The sequence below is a fragment of the Mustelus asterias genome, chromosome 16 (genome assembly GCF_964213995.1).
Source record: "Mustelus asterias chromosome 16, sMusAst1.hap1.1, whole genome shotgun sequence".
Classification (NCBI taxonomy): Eukaryota; Metazoa; Chordata; class Chondrichthyes; order Carcharhiniformes; family Triakidae; genus Mustelus; species Mustelus asterias.
In genome coordinates, this window is record NC_135816.1 from 73857797 (window position 1) to 73877788 (window position 19992).

The 19992-nt window shown below is 43.0% G+C and overlaps 1 protein-coding gene across 1 annotated transcript in view; it reads right to left on the bottom strand.

Annotated features, from left to right (window-relative positions):
* The window catches only part of ppp2r2bb (protein phosphatase 2, regulatory subunit B, beta b), a 232351-nt gene extending 212577 nt beyond the window's left edge, over nt 1–19774 (bottom strand). The window contains exon 1 of the mRNA XM_078231655.1: nt 19219–19774. Coding sequence (XP_078087781.1) covers nt 19219–19288 — 70 coding nt within the window. The 5' untranslated portion in view covers nt 19289–19774. The remainder of the gene's footprint in view (nt 1–19218) is intronic.
* Nucleotides 19775–19992: the final 218 nt, after the last annotated feature.

Consider the following 19992-nt stretch of genomic DNA (forward strand, 5'->3'; position numbering starts at 1 on the left):
TGCAATAAAATGTCAAGCTTGGATCTCTGAATCAGAAAGCCATGGGTTCAAGCCCTATTCTGGACTTGAGCACATGAAGGAAGCGGACAGTCCAATGCGGTACCCTTTGAAGAGCCAGAACATGAAAAATGTTCCCAGCTGCTCGCTCTCTCTCAGATGGACATAAATATCCCACAGCATCATTCAAAGCAGAGCAATGTGGAAGGTTCTCCTGGTGCTCTGGCCAATATTTATCCCTCAACCAACATTAACGTAATTGGTAATTTATCTTATTGCTGCTTATGGGACCTTGCTGTGTGCAAATCGGCTGTCATCTTCCATACATTACAACAGTGCCTCGACTTCAACATTACTTAATTCCCAGTGAAGTGCTTTGGCACGTCAGGATGTCATGAAAGGCACAAAATAAATTCAAGTTCCATCTTTCTACAAGCACCCCTCATTGCCGAGAACTGCACAGAGTGCAGCAGATGGTGTTTGGCTTCCATAGCAACAGCATTTCTGGAATTTTCTGTTTCTTTACAGCAAGGATACAGCCTCTTCTGATTCTGATCAACCCTCCATTAATGCAAAATCGTCTTCATGCCACGAGAGAAAACATTGCAGCTTTCCGATCTTAACATCGAGTTTAGCAACACTCCCATTCTCTCAGACATGGTTGCACCAGAGCCACGGAGAATGGAGTAAGTGTGGGCTGAAGGTTAGAGTAAGGATCTGTCATGGGTACTCGGCTGGTGAGATGGTCCAAGCCTCAGTAATCCACCTGCCTTTCTCCACCACATTCCTGAGCAATCGGAGCTTTCTCTTCCATGCCATATTTTCCAAAGTTTGCTCCCCCTCTTCTATTTTACTGAAACCATTTATAGCTAATCTGCTCCCATCATTTGTTGCTTTATTTGTTTCATTACCAGCCTCACACACACCCCTGCCCTGTTTCTGTATTACACTACCTTTGTCATTTAATCACCTACTCACAACATTCCCCACTGTTCTTTCCTTTCCCCTTCACTTTTCAAATGACTTTGTACCAGCTTAGAAACTGTTCACACCTAACACCTTCTAGTTCTGATGAAAAGTCATCAATAACAATAATAACTTGTATTTATATTGCACCTTTACCAAAGTAACACAAAGTACAGTACAACTGGAAGAGCATCTCAATCAGAAATGCCTTCTCAGTCACTTTTAAAGATTTTAGTTTTGGGGGGGGGGGGGGGGGGGGCGGGGGGGGGTGTTCCTCTACAGAGTGTGGGCTCTGGCTATTCCACCAGCCAGGGAAGGTCTGCAACACAAGAATAGGAGCAGGGATAGACCCATAAGGCCTATCGAGTCTGCTCCACCATTCAATACAATCATGGCTTATCTCAGGCTTCGATTCCACTGTCCCACCTGCTCCCCATAGCCCTTGCTTCCCTTAGAGACCAAAGATCCACCTATCCCAGCCTTAGACTTACTCAACAATGGCCCAGTTTATTCAGCCTCTTATCGTAGGCCAACCCTTTCATCCAGGAACTAATCTAGTGAACCTTCGCTGTACCTCCTCCAATGCAAGTATAACCTTCCTTAAATATGGAGATGCAAAGTTGCACACAGCATTCAAGGTGTGGTCTCACTGAAGTCCTGTACAATTGTAGCTAAACCTTTTTACTCCTGTACTCCAATCCTCTTGCAATAAAGGCCAATATGCTCACCAGGAGCACTGGCATCACAGGCTGCTGCTGGGTGTCACCTCCAGGCAGCTGTTCTGCCCCTCGCCATGAAAGGAACCTGGAGGTCAACTGAAAAATCCAAGTTGACCGCTTAAACTTTAGCTTTAGTAAGACTCTTCATGAGCTTAATTGCCTGCCTGGTGAGGGTGGCGGGCTCTTGGGTCCTGAACTTGTCTCCCCCAAAATGACTGGTGCCAGGAATGCAGTCCTGCAACTGACACACTAGCCCATAATTTTCGGGTCTCACTGGCCGCCATTCCTGCTTTGTGGGGAAGGCTTGGTGCTGAAATTTTACCCCATTATCTCTGTTTCACTCTCCACAGTTGTTGCCTGATCTGTTGATCATTTACTGTTTTTAACAGTTCTGCCCCATGCAGACACAGCAAAGAAGATTTTAAAAAAAAATACCATCAAATCATAGAATCATAGAAACCTTACAGGGCAGGAGGAGGCCAGGTGGCCGACAACAATCTCACCCCAGGCCCTATCTCCATAACCCCACACATTCACCCTGCTAATCCTTCTAACCTACACATCCCGGTACACAAAGGGGCAATTTCGTATGGCCAATCAACCTAACCCGCACATCTTTGGACTGTGGGAGGAAACCAGAGCACCCGGAGGAAGCCCACGCAGACACGGGGAGAAGGTGCAAACGCCATACAGACAGTGACCCAAGCCAGGAATCAAACCCAGGTCCCTGGAACTGTGAGGCAGCAGTGTTAACCACTGTGCCACCTTGCTGCCCATAATCAGACCACACAAATCTAGGAATCTGGAATCTAATGCAAATGTATCATAAGCACTATTACTGTTTCAAAAATAGGTCAGCCTCCTTTGATGTTGTCCTTGTAGCTGATGAGATTTTGCTCTTATCCATTATTGATCTGCAAGGCAATGCAACAGACTCAATCGGGCAAGTAGACATTATACCATTAGGAACGACTGTTCTATAACTGCAACTGTAAACTTGCATTGTAGTCAGTAATTTCAGCAATGCATTACTCTGAATTGTGTAAGATATTTTATTTAATGTTAGTGCTTTATAAATAAATCATTATGTATTTCAAACTTCAAAAAAATTAATAGACACAATGAGAACAGAAACAGATAGCAGAACAAGGCTGTTTAACACATGCTCAAACTGACACTGACTCATGGAATCACAGAAGCAAGGCCATTCAGCATGTCAAGCTCATGCTGGCTCTTTGCAACAGCAATTTAGCGAGTCCCAATCTTTGTTTTTCCCCATTGCCACGCAAATATTTTCTTTCAAGTGCTTATCCAATAAGCCCGACAGCATAATGGATTAACACTGCTGCCTCACAGTTCCAGGGACCTGGGTTCAATTCTAGCCTTGGGTCATTGTCTATGAGAATTTGCACATTCTCCCCATGTCTGCATGGGTTTCCTCCAGGTGCACCGGTTTCCTCCCACAGTCAGGTTAGGTTGATTGGCCATGCTAAAGTGCTGCTTAGTGTCCAAAGATGTGCAAGTTAGATAGGCTTAGCCATGGGAAATGTGTGGGATTACGGGGATAGGATGGGGGAGAGGGCCTAGGTAAGATGCACTGTCGGAGAGTCGGTGCAGACTCGATGGGCGAAATGGCATCTTCTGCACTGTAGGGATTCTATGATGCTATGATATGTCCTTTTCAAAGTCAGGAATTAATTTGCCTTCACTGCCCTTTCAGTGATGATTCTTGATTCTAACCACTTGTAGTGTAAAAAAGGTTTTTTTTCCCTCATAGTGCCTTTGGTCCTTTTGTCAATCACCTTAAATCTGTCCTCTGGTTCTCCACCCTTCCACCAATAGGAAGTCTCTATCCATTTTGTCTGGCATCCTCGGTATTTTGAAAATCTATATCAAATCTACCCTCTCTAATCTATTCATGTAACTGAAGTTCCCCTGCCACTTAGTGGGAGGCAGTGGTGGAGTGGTATTGTCACTGGACTAGCATTCCAGAGACCCAGGGTAATGTTCTGGGGAACTGAGTTCAAATCTCGCCATGGCAGATGATTGAATTCAATAAAAAATCTTCAATTAAAAGTCTGATGTTGACCATTGTCATCATATTAAAAATCCATCTGGTTCATTAATGTACTTTAAGGAAGGAAATTTGCCATCTTTACTTGGTCTGGCCGACATCTTAACTCCTAAATACCACTCAACTCGAGGGCAATTCGGGATGGGCAATAACTGCTGGTCTAGTCAAAAAACAAAAAGCTGTTCAAAAGCTGTTTGAAACTCTTTCATCATCTGGGGAGCTCTGGCTTTATTATCTTATCTTTCACCCTGGTGTGAATGTACTTTGTCTGTACGTGAACCACATCCTCTTTAAAAGCAGCCCAATTACGTATTCGCTGGCTGGTCTTCGATTCCAATTTACATGGGACATAACTATTCTCAACCAATTGAAATTGGCCCTCCTCTAATTAGTTATTTTTACTCTTGATTTCTCCTTTTCCTTTTGCATAGCTAATCTAAACCTTATGATACAATGATCACATCCTTAAATGTTCCCAAATGGCACTTAATTCATTTGACCCACCTTATTCCCCAGAATGAAATCCAGTAATGCCTCCTTCCTTGTTAGGCCAGAAACATATTGATCAGGAAAATTCTTCTTGACACAGTTCAGGAATTCTTCCCTTGCTCTGTACTTTACAATAATACTATCCCAGTTTCTATTCGGATGATTGAAGTCTCCCCATTACTGCATTTCTCTGCAATTGTTTTGCAAATTTATTCCTCTATATCTTTCCCACAGGTTGGTTTCCTATAGAACACACCCAGCATTGTAAAGGCACCTCTATTGTTTCTTAGTTCGCACATCTTTGGACTATGGGGGGAAGCCGGAGCACCCGGAGGAAACCCACGCAGACACGGGGAGAACTTGCAAGCTCCATACAGACAGTGACCCTAGCCGAGAATCGAACCCGGGTCCCTGGCGCTGTGAAGCATCAGTGCTAATCCCTTGGATTCTTAGTAGCGTGAGCGTTCGCAGGTTTTACCACGAGGGATCTGTGTAACGAGCTGTCTCCAGTTCTAAGTTCATGCTGTACTGTGTTTCAATATTTTTATAAGTTAAGTAAGTTGAATATCACAACACATTCAACTACCTTTTTCAATCATAGAATCATTGAATTTTTGTGGTCAAGTTACCACAGGGATATTATCTGTAAGATATTATTGTGTGAATATGACTATGTCAGGATGTTGCTTGACTAGTTTGTGGGACAGATCTCCCAATTTTGGCACAATCACCCAGATATAGTAAGGAGCACTTTACAGGGTTGATGGACTCCGGGTGGTCTCTCTGGCTTCATTCCTCTTTTAGACTTCTTAGCGGTTTCATACAATTGAGTGGCTTGCTAGGTCATTTCAGAGGGCATTCAGAGGGCGGCACGGTAGCACAGTGGTTAGCACTGCTGCTTCACAGCTCCAGGGACCTGGGTTCGATTCCCGGCTTGGGTCACTATCTGTGTGGAGTTTGCACATTCTCCTCGTGTCTGCGTGGGTTTCCTCCGGGTGCTCCGGTTTCCTCCCACAGTCCAAAGATGTGCGGGTTAGGTTGATTGGCTGTGCTAAAAATTGCCCCTTGAGATGCGTAGGTTAGAGGGATTAGCGGGTAAATATGTAGGGATATGGGGGTAGGGCCTGGGTGGGATTGTGGTCGGTGTAGACTCGATGGGCCGAATGGCCTCTTTCTACACTGTAGGGTTTCTATGATTCTTTCTATGATTTAAGAGTCAACTTGTGGGCCTGGAGTCACATGTAAGACAGACTAGGCAAAGATGACAGGCTTCTTTCCCTAAAGGGCCTTAGTAAAGCAGATGGGTTTTTATAACAATAAATTAGCTTTTAATTCCAGATTTATTAATTGAATTTAAATTCCACCAGCTGCCATGGTGGGATTTGAACCAGTGTCCTCAGAGCATTCGCCTGGGTCTTTGGATCGTCAGTTCAATGATACTGCCACTCCACCACCACTTCCCCTAACGTGATTCTGTGATTCTTTGACTCCATAAACACAAAAGTATGGAAATGATCAGCTGCCAGTTGAATGAATTGAGGGGGGAAAAGAGCTCATTTCTCTTCTAAAGAAAATGGTTGATAACAGTGAACACATATTAAAATCATGTTTTAAAGCAAATACAACCCCAACGATCCTCAATTTTTAAAAGCGGAGATAGATAGGATTTGGTAAACTTACAGGAAACGGTAAATGTAACAGTGGGAAACAGGAAAGGTTTGTATTTGAATTTTGAAAATAATCGGGACAGCTTTACAGAGGATATTTCTGGTGATTGGAAAAAAAATCAACAAGCAAGAAAAAAAGCAGATGGATACTTTTCTTTAAAAAAAAGACTTTTTATACCCAGTGTACCTGATTCTGGAACATAGAGATCAGATTTTTCATTTATAAATGAGGATCTACATCCTGCAATTATATTTGGCGACCCCTTCAAACCTTCTTGCAGATTCTGGGAGGCCCTGGATCCCTGGTTGAAAATTGCTGCTCTATGTCACTGTACACTTTCCATCCACCGACAGAGAGAAATGAGAAATCTTTAAACAGGAGCAATGGGCAGCACGGTAGAACAGTGGTTAGCACTGCTGCCTCACGGGGACCCAGGTCTGATTCCTGTCTTGGGTCACTGTCTGTGCAGAGTCTGCACGTTTGACCTGTGTCTGCGTGGGTTTCCTCCGGGTGCTCCGATTTCCTCCCACAGTCCAAAGGTTGCTGGTTAGGTGCATTGGCCATGCTAAAATTCTTCCTCAGTGTACCTGAACAGGCGCCAGAGTGTGGCGACTAGGGGATTTTCACAGTAACTTCATTGCAGTGTTAATGTAAGACTACTTGTGACACTAAGAAATAAGCTTAAACCAGCATGAGAAATGGATTATTCCAGCATGAGAATTTAAACTGAGTTATGAAAGAAACGTTAGTGATTCACAATTCACTCACCAATGAATGACTACTTTAGTATCTGTAGCAAACTTTTCTGACCACCTCAAATTTCTGTTTTACCCCTCATTATATATTAGGGGAAGCTACATAGGTCAATGTGGGAGAAGTGAATAGAAGGATAAATTGATAGGGTGAGATGAAATAAAGTGGGTGGAGACTCGTGTGGAGCATAAACACTGGCACAGGCCAAAGAAACTTTGCTACATGAATATTTCAGTTTGATAAACACAATGAAGCATTCTGCTTTAAAAAAAAAGACAAAAGAAAGGATATTGTGCTGATTGCGAGATCTGGGTCCCATGACTTGCCACTTGAGGGAAATGTTAAATCCTGGCAGCTAATGTATGATTTTCTGCTTAGAATTCACAATATCTTAGAGTTGATGAAAACCTGTGAAGCAGTTAAGGACCCAATGCTATGAGCAGGTATACGCAATGAAGATGTTACATATAAAGTCAATGCTACTTAGGAACATGGGAAATAAGAGCAGGAGTAGGCCATTCAGCCCTTTGAGCCTGTCCGGTATTTGACTAGACCATGCTATGTTTCCGCAATATCCCCACATCTCTTGATATTGTTAATATCTTGGAATATACTGACCTCAGTCTTGAACATACTCAATAACAGAGACTCCACAGCCCTATGGGCTAGAGAATTCTAAAGATTTAACACCCACCTCATCTCAGTCCTAAATGACTTGCCACTTATTCTGAGACTGTGTCCCCTGGTTCTAGATGATTTAAATGTTTTAAACTGACAACATTTAGGTAAATAACTACCTTAAACAACTTCTCCTTCAAAGCAGAATACATTGCAAATCACACTATATAAAACACTCCTGTCATTATAAACAGTTGGGTGGGATTTTCCAGAATCCCAGCAGCGTGTTTCTTGGCGACAGGGGGTGGTGTGACGTTCACTGGTGGCGGGGTTCTCTGGTCCCGATGTTGTCAATGGGATTTCCCATTGACGTCACCACATGCCACCTGGAAATCCATGAGCAGGGTGCACTGCCGGCAGGACCAGAGAATCCTGCTGGCGTGAACGGCCGGAGAATTCTGGCCATAGCGTCATCCAACTTAACATGATAAATTCCATTAAATATATATTTCATAGAATCATAGGCTCATACAGTGGAGGATGAGGCCATTTAACCCATCTTATTGTGCTGGCTCTTTGGCAGGGTGGCACAGTGATTAGCACTGCTGCTCACAGCGCCAGGGGCCCGAGTTCAATTCCCAGCTTGGGTCACTGTCTGTGCAGTGTCTGCACGTTTTCCCCGTGTCTGCGTGGGTTTCCCCAGGTGCTCCGGTTTCTTCCCACAGTCCGAAAGACGTGCTGGTTAAGTGCATTGGCCATGCTAAATTCTCCCTCAGTGAACCCGAACAGGCGTCGGAGTGTGGCGACTAGGAGATTTTCACAGTGACTTCATTGCAGCGTTAATGTAAGCCTACTTGCGACATGAATAAATTAAGTTAACACTTGATCCCACTCACATGCGTTCCCTCAAAGGCCTGACAATCTTTACTTTTAAGAAATCCAATTCACTTGTATGCAAAGGAGGGAAACAATTCAGAGGTTTAAAAACTTCCATCATTTTTGTATACTTATTTTTTTCTTTTGTGGGATGCGAGTGTCACTGACAAGACCAGTATTTGTTGTCCATCTCTAATTGCATTTGTGAAGGTGGTAGTGAGCTGTCTTCTTGAACCACTGCAAACCATGCCGTACAGGTACACCTTCAGTGCTGTTAGGCAGGGTGTCACGGACGGCATGGTGGCACAGTGGTTAGCAATGCTGTCTCACAGCGCCAGAGACTTATGTTCAATTCCGGTCTTGGGTGACTATCTTTGTGGAGTTTGCACATTCTTCCAATGACTGCATTGGTTTCCTCTGGGTGCTCCGGTTTCCTCTGACAGTCCAAAATGTGCAGATTAGATTGGCCATGGTAAATTGCCCTGAGTGTTCCAAGATGTTTAGAGTACATGGATTAGACATGAGAAATGTGTGTGGTTACAGGGATCGGGTGGGGAGGTGCCCTGGATAAGTTACTCTATCAGACAGTTGGTGTAGACTCGATGAGCCGGGTGGCCTCTTTTGCACTGCATGGATTCTATGATTCTATGACAGTGAGGGAATGGCGATATATTTCCAAGTCAGGTTGGTGTGTGACTGGGAGGAGTACTTCCACGTTGTGGTGATTCCTATGAATCTACTACCTTTGTCCTTCTAGGTGGTAGACGTCATGGGTTTGGAAGATGCTTTTAAAGGACTCTTGGTAAGTATCTGTAGTGTATCTTGTAGATGGTACCCACTGCTGCCACTGTGCATCAGTGCAAAAGTGAATGAATGTTTAACATGGTGGATGGGCTGCTTTGTCCTGGATGGTGTCGAGTTTCTCAAGTATTCTTGGAGTTGTACTCATCCAGTCAAATGGAGTAGTCCATCACCTGACTTGTGTCTTGTAGATTATGGGCAGGCTTTGGGGAATAAGGAGGTAAGTTACACACCTCAGGATTCTGAGCCTCTGCCACCACAGTGTTTATATGGCTGGTCCAGTTCAATTTCTGGTCAATGGTAACTTCCAGGATCTTGATAGTGTGAAGATTCAGAGAAGGTAATGATGTTGGATATCAAGGTGAGATGGTTAGATTCTGTCTTGTTGAAGGTGGTCATTGCCTGGCACCTGTGTGGCATAAATGTTATTTGTCATTTATTAGCCCAAGCCTGAATATTGTCCAGGTCTTGCTGCATCTGAGCATGGATGGCTTCGTTGTCTAAGGAGTCATGAATGGCACTGAACACTGCACAATCATCTGTGAACATCCCACCTTCTGACCTAATGTTGGAAGGAAAGTAATTGATGAAGCAGCTGAAGATGGTTGAGCCTAGACATCACCCTAAGGAACTCCTGCAGTGAAGGCCTGGGGCGGAGATGTTTGGGGTCCAACCCCACAAACATCTTCCTTTGTGCTAGGTATAATTCCACACGGTGGGGAGTTGTCCCACTGAATCCTTTTGACTTCAGTTTTGCTCGGGCTCCCTGATGCCACATTTGGTCAAATGCTGCCTTGATGTCAAGGACAGTCACTTTCACCTCACAAAAGAAAAAATGATGTAATTGTCCTTTCCTGACACAGCTATGAAGCGTAATTTTTTAAGACAATATAAGATTGGTGTAACTTTCCAAGATTGGACCTTTTAAGATGTAGCTAAAATCATTTCAGTTTATATCATGATCATAAAGACATTCATCATCAGTAGAAAAGCAGCGTTTTGAGAAGGAAGCCATCTTAAATCTAAAGAATGTGCTCAGTTCACTCCTGATTTCTACTGAACAACTTACTGAAGAAAAACATGGACATGAGTTGATGGCTTGCATCAGCTTTGATGTTCCCTGCACTCAAACCATCTGCCCAAATTCACAGGTGAGGTGGCTACTGGAGCAAGTTTACCTGTAAGACCCGACCTCAGCAAATTCTCCACCATTGCATGGACGGGGAAGAGAGAAATTTATAGTCAGTCATCCAGCACTGTACCCTTCCTAAACCAGATGTTTATTATGAATACCAAATAAGCTCAAGTCATGTAGTACATCAGCATCAGGGAGCTGATCACAGCATTTATAAGTAGGCTCTTTGAAATAGTCCTTGAAGATGAATTTTAAACAGGATTTGACCTCAACAAATATCCCTGATTCACTGTCTTTTTAAGATTACTCCCCTACTGCATTACATCCAATTGTATAACTCAGGAACAAGACTCAGCCATAAGCCTAGTCAATTAGAGCATTGATGAATTGTAGCTCAACTTCATTTACCTGTACTCTCTCCCCAAGAACAAAAGAATAAATAAAAGTAAAGTTTATTTATTAGTCACAAATAAGGCTTACATTAACACTGCAATGGAGTTATTGTGAAAATTCCCTCGGACCTGAAGGTGGTATTTGGCCCCTCAGATTTGTTTCACTATTCAATATGATCATTTCATATCTTGTCTAACTCCTTCCCACACTGTCTCCTTCTACCCAATGATCTATCATCCATCATCTTGAATATACTCATCGATGAAGTATCCACAGCTCGCCAGAGCAGAGAATTCCAAAGATTCACAAGTCTGAATGAAGGAATTTCTCTCAGACCTAAATGACTGACCCCTTCCCTTGAAACAGTGTCTCTCACTTCTCAACTCTCTAGCCAGGGAAACCATCTTTTCAGCATCTGCCCTATCAAGCTCTTAAGAATTCTATACATTTCAATGAAGTCATCTCTCATTTCTCTAAATCCTATGGAATATAAATCGGATTTACTCAATGCCTCCTCCTTGGACAATTCCCCAATCCCAGGACAGTTAGTGAACTATTGTTGCCCTCCCTCTGAGATAAGTATATTATTTTTTAGTAAAGGAGATCAAAACTGTACATAGTACTTCAAGTGTGGTCTCACAATGGCCCTTTTCAACTGTGGTAAGTTTTCTGAACTCTTATACTCGAATCCCTTTGTAATCAATGCTACCAACCATTTGCTTTTCTACCTGCTTGCTGTACTTACATGCTAACTTCCTATGATTTGTGAACAATGATGCCCAGGGTCTCTGTGGAAGCCAAAGATTTCCCAGTCTCTCACCATTAAAAATTGTTCTGTTTTTGATGTTTCCTTCCACAGTGGATAGCTTCACATTTCCCAAAATGTTATTCTATCTCACCATTCATTTTAACCTATCTACAACCCTTTGCAAACTCTTCGCATCATCCTCACCTCTTACTTTCCTACCTTACCTAGGATCGTCAAAAAACTTGGACACATTACACTCAGTCCCCTCATCCCAGTCATTGACATAGACTGTAAATAGTTATGGGCCAAGCACTGATACTTCCAGTACACCGCTAATCTCAGCCTGCTTACCAGGATATGTCCCGCTTTTCCTACACTCTGTTTTCTGTCCATTAACCAAACCTCAATCCATGCATCAAACCCAAGGGATCTAATTGTGTTTAGTAACCACTTTATACCCTTATCCAAGAAAAAAATATTGATCTCAATCTTCAAAATTTCAACTGATCCCTAGCATTCTTGGCCTTTTGAGGGAAGAGAGTTCCAGATTTCCATTTGTGTGGAAAAAGCACTATGGAATTTCAATAATGATTGACCGAGCTAGCTCTAACTTTAAGATTGTTCCCCCTTTGTTCTGGATTTCCTTATAGAGCAGTGGTTCCCAAAGGGTGCGGCGCACCACACTGGTGCGGTGAGAGAGGATGGCAAGTGTGGCGGGAAGATTCAAGGACAATCAAAGAAACATTTAAACATGGATCGATATTTTTCCAAAGTGAGAGCAAAAGCATTGTTTTATACTTTCTGGATGTCCCATGATCATATTATAAAGCAGTTGTGTTCTATGTTATGAATCAAGCACTGCTAGGAGTTGTTTTTGAATGTATTTCTTATCAATAAGAAATTCGGTGTGGCACGAGCAAATTTTTATTCCGAAAGTGCGGCCCAGTGAAAGAAGTTTGGGAACCACTGTTATAGAGGAAATAATTTCACTGCATCAAGCCTCATTTGAATATCTATCATTTTTAAAACCTCAAGTGGATCTTCTCTTAGCCTTAAAAACCAAAGGGAGGTTCATACAATCTATTCTCATAAATTAACCCATTAAGTTCCATTGTGATTCTGGTAAATTTGTGCTTCACCCTCTCCAAGACCAATATACCTTTCCTGAGTATCAGTGCTCAAAACTGAACACAGTACTCCAGGTGGGGTCTGACTAAAAAGTTAGAGTTTATTTATTAGTCACAAGTAGGCTTACATTGCAATTAAGTTACTGTGAAAATCCCCTAGACGCCACACTCCGGCACCTGTTTGAGTACACGGGGGGAGAATTTAGGACGGTCAGCATGTCTTTCGGACTATGGGAAGAACCCGGAGAACCTGGAGGAAACCCACGCAGACACGGGAAGAACGTCCAGACTCCCCACAGACAGTGGCCCAAGCCAGGAATCGGACCCGGGGTCCCTGGCACTATGAGGCAGCTGTGCTAACTATTGTGCAAAGACTCTATACACCTGAAGCAAAGTTTCCTTAATTTTGGATTCCAATCCTCTTTAGTTGAAAGCTAATATTCCATTTAATGTCTTGATTTTTTTTTCTGTCTGGGTGCTAACTTTTAGTGACATGTATACACAGATGCCTAAATCTTATTGCTCCTCCACAGTTTCAATTCTCTCACTGTTGAGAACTTCCTTTATTCTAATGACATGGAGAAGCTGATGTTGGACTGGGGTGGACAAGGTGAGGTGTTACTCAACACCAGGTTATAGTCCACCAAGTTTATTTGAAATTACAAGCTTTCAGAACGCTGCTCCTTCATCAGGTGAAGTGGAGCAAGGTGCTCAAGCACAGAATATATAGGCAGTGTGATGATTGCCTGTTAGTGTCGGGCTATCAAGAGTGTCAAAGGATGAGTACAGACAGTGTAGGCTGGCTGAATAACATTGCAGTTGAGTCAATGACATTGCTATGGGTCTGGAGTGACAGCTAGACTAGACTGGGTAAGGATGGACATTAGTGAACCAGATGAGTTTTTACAACAATTGACAATGGTTTCATGGACACCTTTACTAAAACTAGCATGTAATTCCAGATTTGTTCATTGAATTTAAATCCCACCAGCTGCCATGGTGGGATTTGAACTCATGTCCCCAGAGCATTAGCTTGAGCCTCTGGATTGCCACTGTCTTCCCCGAGGATCTTCAAAATTATGAAAATTAGGTGTAGGGAAGATGTGTAGGAGAATTAGGTGCAAGGAGAATCCCAGACGTGAGTTCATTAATATAAAATAATCAATAAAAAATCCAATCAGAAATTCAGAAAAACTCCTTTTCCCAGAGTGGTTAGGGTGTGGAACTTGCTACCACAAGGATTATAATATAAAGGCAACTAAGGAGAAGGTAGATTAAATAGAATATAATGCAGTAAAGAAGCCATTTGGCCCAATCAGCCTATGCTAACATTCATATTCCAGTCGAATGTCTTCCCATTCTTGCTCAGCAGACTGGATTAGCATAACACTCTACTCCCTACACCCTTATATACTTATCGAGCCTTTCCTTAAATGTATTTACACCAGTCAAGAGAAAGGATAACCAGCCTGTTCATCCTTTCCCACTAGTTATAAGCTGGCATTTCTGGTTTCATAAGGGAAAATGGAATAGAAAGGTCATGCTGATAGGGTGAGATGAAGTAGGGTGCAAGGAGGCGCATTTGGAAGATAAATAGCCCCGTTGGGCAAGTGGCCTGTTTATGTGCTGTAAATTTTAAATCCTTTGGAAGAAAACATTATTTTCCTCCTACCAAAAGAGTTCACTGACTCATTTACATTGTGTGTTAATATTAATATCAAAAGTTTACCTAATGCTGAATTACACAGCTTCATACAAGTATATCTAACTCAATCTCCCAAAGGTCATCCTTTTGCTTATATTGAAAAGGAAAATCAGCTCAGAGTTTTGAATACACGAATATTGACCCATCTGCCAGAGCAAAGTTCTTCAAGTCCACAAGTGTTTTAATTCTGCAAAGATACGTTTGTTGCCAAAAACATGAAAAAGACGAAGCACGACACCAAGACAGTGAGGCATTTGTAAAAGAAACTAGAGGGAACAATGCCACTCCTTAAACTTGGCTGAAGGCCACAACAGTGAAGCATCAACAAAATGCAATTACCAGAAATTAATTCTAAAATACCAGTCAGTGAAAAGCACTGCTTACTCCTGTTAGCCTTGTAAGAGAAAGAAAACACACAGTAAATTCAAAGTAGCACATGATTTTGTAATGTAGAGCATCACCAGGCCTACTGCACACAGGTCTGCCAAGGTCATCAGGTTTCCCTTTAACCTGTTTAAATGGTCTAGCTGATATATTAATGCTGTTGCCAATGGCTGCATAATCCAGATTCTGAGTTTAAAGCAGTATAGGTACTTCAAACAACGTTCAGGCGTTCACTTCTTATTTTCCTAATCATCTTCTTTATTTATCCTTTCCATTTCTTTGAAAACAATTCCTTGTATAAATCACTGCTACTGCCCATGAGATTTTATAGTGCAGGAGGAGGCCACTCAAATAAAACCTGTGCTAGATCTTTGAAAGAGCTATCCAAGTAATCTCGTTTCTCTGCCCTTTTTAATTTTTTCCATAGAATTCCTACAGTGCAGATGGAGGCCAATCTGCCCATCGGGTCTGCACCGACCCTTCGAAAGAGCACTTTACCTTGGTCCACTCCCTCCCTTATCCCCGTAACCCTGCACATTGATCATTGCCAATCCACCTAACCTGCACATCTTTGGACTGAGAAAGGAAACCGGAGTGACCAGAGGAAACCCACACAGACATGGGGAGCACGTGCAAACTCACACAGTCACCCAAGGCCGGAATCAAACCCAGGACCCTGGAGCTGTGAGACAGCAGTGCTAACCACTGTGCCACCGTTTAACAATTTATTTTCTTCCATTTCAAAAAACTATTTTGCAGAGTCTGAATCCATCACTTGTTTTTAGGGAGGGGGAAAAGGGGGGGTGCGGGCATTCCTAGTCCTACAATCTTCTGTATAAAAATAAATTTGCTTTGCTTCTCATCCCTCAGTTCTTGTGGTAATGATCTTATATGTCGATACTCAAGATACTATCAAGAGCGTTTTTGTTTTTGTCGAGCAGCACAGTGGGCCAGGAGACAACAGCCAGGGGTCTTTAGATGGCCATGAGTCTCACTGGCGCTTTTTCTTAACGCAATTAGCTCTGTGCCACAAACTGGCGTGGAGCTAATTAACATATGGAAATGTCATCAAAATTAAGATTTCCATATAATTAGCGGGCCCAGGACGGCAGCCTCTTAGTCCGCTAGCGGTCCCCCCCCACCCACCCACTAGTAGTGATTCGCACAGTGGGGTTTACAACTGCTCACCACTAACCAGTTAACAGGCATCCTTGCGTCGCTGGTGGGGACAGAGGCCATTGACGCCCCCTAGGTGGTCGGGGGCAAGCCTGGCAGCACCAGCCCAACACCGCCCAAGGGACAAACTGGCACTGTCCACTGTGGCACAGCCCACCAGGCACTGCGATGGGGTGGGGCCAGAGGGGGTGGGGCATACTGGAGGTGGGGCAAGACCCGCTGCCACTTTGTAAATGGGATCGGTGGGAGAGGAAGGAGGGTGATCGGGGCTGATCATCGCGGGGGGGGGGGGGGGGGGGGGGGGGAATTGGGCTGGCCCGGGAGGGATTCAGGTAGGCGAGCGATTGGCCCACGTGGTGTTTACCCTGCTAATCCTCCTGACACCAAGAGACAGTTTAGCATGTCAACCTAACCCGCACTTTGGAGTGTGGGAGGCAATCGGAGCTCCCAGTGGAAACCTATGCCTACACGGAGAGAACGAACTCCACACACACAGTTTCCAAAGGCCAGAATTGAACCTGGGTCCCTGTCTACTGTAATCTGTCTTTTTGTAATGTTTGTATACAAATTTGAATCGCTTCACATTACAAAAGGTGGACAAGGTCAGTCAAGGGTTACAGATGTTATTGTTCCTCCTCTGTCAGTTAAGGTAGTTTTAATTACTGGGTGACTCAGTGCATTCCAATCTTTGAATAGCCAATCCAGAAGACAGGGTTTGCGAAAATTTGAAGCCATTTAAGAATATGACTTTTGGATTTTCTTTCCATTTTGAGAGCTCAGCAGATGTGGGCTGAGTGTGGAATGCAGACTATTGTTCAGAGATGTCAGGCTTTTTAATATCGAAAGAAACCAGATAACGTTTCATCGCTTTATACAAGCACCATCATTCTTAATTTTCCCCATCTTTCCCAACTCCAATGCTTCTAGATTTAATGAATGAAAGCATATAAAGAAAACAAATGCATATATTTTAATGCTTCTATGATTTTCTACCCAGGTTGCTCACAGCAGTGTCCTGGAGATTAATCTTGAATTCCTGGAGACTCAAGGACAATCCTGGAGGACTGGCATCCCTCTGCATAATTATCTAAAGTCACTGCAATTAATAAATATTGCACATTTAACTATTAATTTTATTCAAAGGTTGTGAGAAATCATTTTGGAAAAATGGCAATATAAAGTCATGCACATGGGGAAACATGTAGTTTGAGCTTTGGGGTCTTCTGAATTGTCTTCTATTATCAATCCACTGCCACTCCCAGGTAGTTGAAGACAGAAAGATTGATTGTAGTTGGATGGTTAAGCTCCAAAACCTACAAGATCATTTATGTAGAATTACATAAAGTCTACAGCACAGCCGGTTTCTACTGTTACAACTGTCTATGTCAGCATTCAGAATTTGCACAAGTCTCTTCCCACTTCAGCATAACTTTATGTTCCATTCTCAGTAATATACAAGGCTTCAGATCCCTCACAGGAGTGCCAATTTTCCCTCCTGAGCAGAGTTGTACACCATAGTCAAAAATGATCAGGCATGGAGCAGAACAAATTGACAATAGGCTTTTTTCAGGAGATTAAACCAGTCAACTACAACAGGGGCCCACAACTGTATTCTCCCCTGCTTTTGCACACAAATTAGTTTGAGCTAGCCAAAAATTAAAGGCAACAAGCTCGATGGGTCTAGATTCATAATCCTTTCCAAGCATTCACAAAGGAAACCAGGCTGTGGAGTGACGCTGTTGTAAATCCCCCTAGAAGTATCTCAGTAAGAACAGCAGTCACTCCCAGTCCTACCCTGGTCCTGTTTCAGAATTTACCATCAAGAACCTGCAGGAAGTGATAGTGTACATCATCAATAAATATATTTCATATTTTCAGGAATCTACTATACACTCTTAACAATAGTTCTTCAGATTGTTGCATTTGAAATTATGAATGGTTAAGGAGAGAATGTGAATGCAGGTTTAGAGGGAATCATGTCGATTTTTAATACAGTATGATGCAGTAACACTGATATGTAGAGATACTTGGCTCCATTTCATACATATGTAGATGCACTATGATGCAAATGTACTCCTGGCATCTCTAACGACAGTTCCTTAATGTACTTGCTTGAAATGTTAAGGTCATCACTAACTGCACCACTTGAGCCTGACAGAATCTGATTCAATTGCAGAACTGACACTGGTCTTCCTGCTGCTCTTGCTTACAGATATAGAAAGTACCACCAAAATGATCACATAAGGGTTTTAGTAGCTGCAAATAAGCAGTCATGTCAACCAAGGGAAATAAAATTCCATAATAATGTTTCAATCCATTAAAGCCAATTCTAAGTGCAGCTCTGTGAGAGGGATTTCTCAATACAGGAGCACAGGCATCGTCATTGGCAACAAGTCTGCAGTGATCTCTAGAGGCACCCCTCACCCACTCGGCTCAATTTGATAGAAGAGCCTCAGATGAAATCTGGAAACATTACATTCCCTTTCATATTTACGGGATTTAAAAAAAATAAAGATAAAAAAAAACCTTAGCTCAACAGATAAAATGCAGCAACAAATGCATTGCAGGGAATGGTGGGAGTGCAGAAAGGACACCTGTCAGCTGAACAGCAAAGAAACAGAAAATCTCGTGCTGCAGGCTCCTGAGGTCATCATATAAAGGTCAAAGTTAGAATTTTGCCGTTAAAGATACAAGGCAAATAAAGTTTCAAGAGATGAAACAATAGGAAAAAGATTGATCTCTAATCCTTTTCTCCTGTCGTTCAAGGATTTCTTTTAGATTATTCTCCCATGACCCCGGGGGCTGTCTGTGGGCATTTATAGACCTTGAACCAAACAGCAAACATGTATTTTGAAATCTAATGATCAGCAACGATGAATCCTCGAGTATTTTTATTTTTTTAAAATCTGCATAATGCTTGCAACCTAGAAAGAAAGAATGCTCGCATTGAAATCTGGATTGTACCAAGGGCCCATTTTCACATTGCAAAGGGAAGATTGATACTGAATGGCATCTCACCTGGACAGTGGCCAGTCGAGTTCATCGTATTACATAACCCGGAATCTGTGCTAACGGAATAACTGCAGTTCGCCTTACAGGTAATGAAGGAATCTGATCTTTTTTTCTCGATTTTAGAGGATGTCAAGATCTTGGATATTTCAGCAGCGTGTGCTTTGGAATCCTACGCGTAACTGCGGATCACCAATTTCAGCAACCCATCCCCTCCCTCCTCCCCACCCATCCCCCTTTCTTAAAAGAAGCTATATTTTCTGGTAGATCCTATATCCAGGGGAGTTTGTTTTATATATTTTTTAATGAATTCGTTCACCGATTCCCTGTCCCCTATGACTGCAGCACTGCGATCTTAACTCAGTCACACTTGTCTTCTGTCCTTTTAGTCATCTTCCTTGGGTACCAGGCAAAGGATGTGCTGAAACATCATTTCATTCCGCAATAGGACCCAATTCGGCGACTGTTACTCAAAATGGTCCAAATGCCAATTAGAAAAAAAGGAGGGAGCAAGACAGTCATATCACGCACGGCACAGACACATTTAAATAAACCACCCGGGTTAAATGGCTGTAAATACCTTCAGTTGCATAGTTATGGTCACGTAGAAAACTGTTGTTGATTTTGCGGGTGTCAATCTCCTCCTCCATTTACAGCCGGATTACTTGGAGATTTGAAAATGAAGCAGGCAGGTATCCACGATCCCATTGCCCTAGTGGGACGGGAGGGAGAGCCCAGCACGGCGCGACATAGCCCAAACCTGCTGAACACTGTCAAAGCTTCCTTCCACAAGATGTACACGCACAGGGCTGAATAGCTCCTTCCGCAGTCCCCAGAGCCCCGCTAGCAGGACATGCTTCTGGTGTGACCCGCACACTGCGTGTCCTTTTGTTTAATGGCTCTTAAAAGAAGAAAAAAAAATAGCCTCAAGTGCAATTTTTTTTAAAAATGAATTATTCCAGAGGTGTTTTAAAGTTTGCCTTTTTGACATCAGTCAGCCCAGAGCTCAACCAAAAGATGTGAGTGCGTGTGAAGCAGGCAGGCATCTGAGAGAGGATTTCAGTATTAAAATTCTGTAGTTACTTCAGGCACACAAAATGCGTCAGCACCTCCTGTGTTGATCCCTCTCTCTCTGTACAGTGCTGCATGAGACTGCTGCTGCTGAAGCCGTATGCTGCATCAGCACAAGCTCCTCCCATACAGCTTGGCAGTGTCCAACCGCATCAGAACCACTCTCTCTCTCTCTCGCACACACTGATTCCAAGCTGCAGTGGGGAGTTGGGGGTGGATTCAATCATAAGCAACAGACTGGAAGATTGCTAATTCACCGCCATCGCTGCAGAATCTTTTGCCT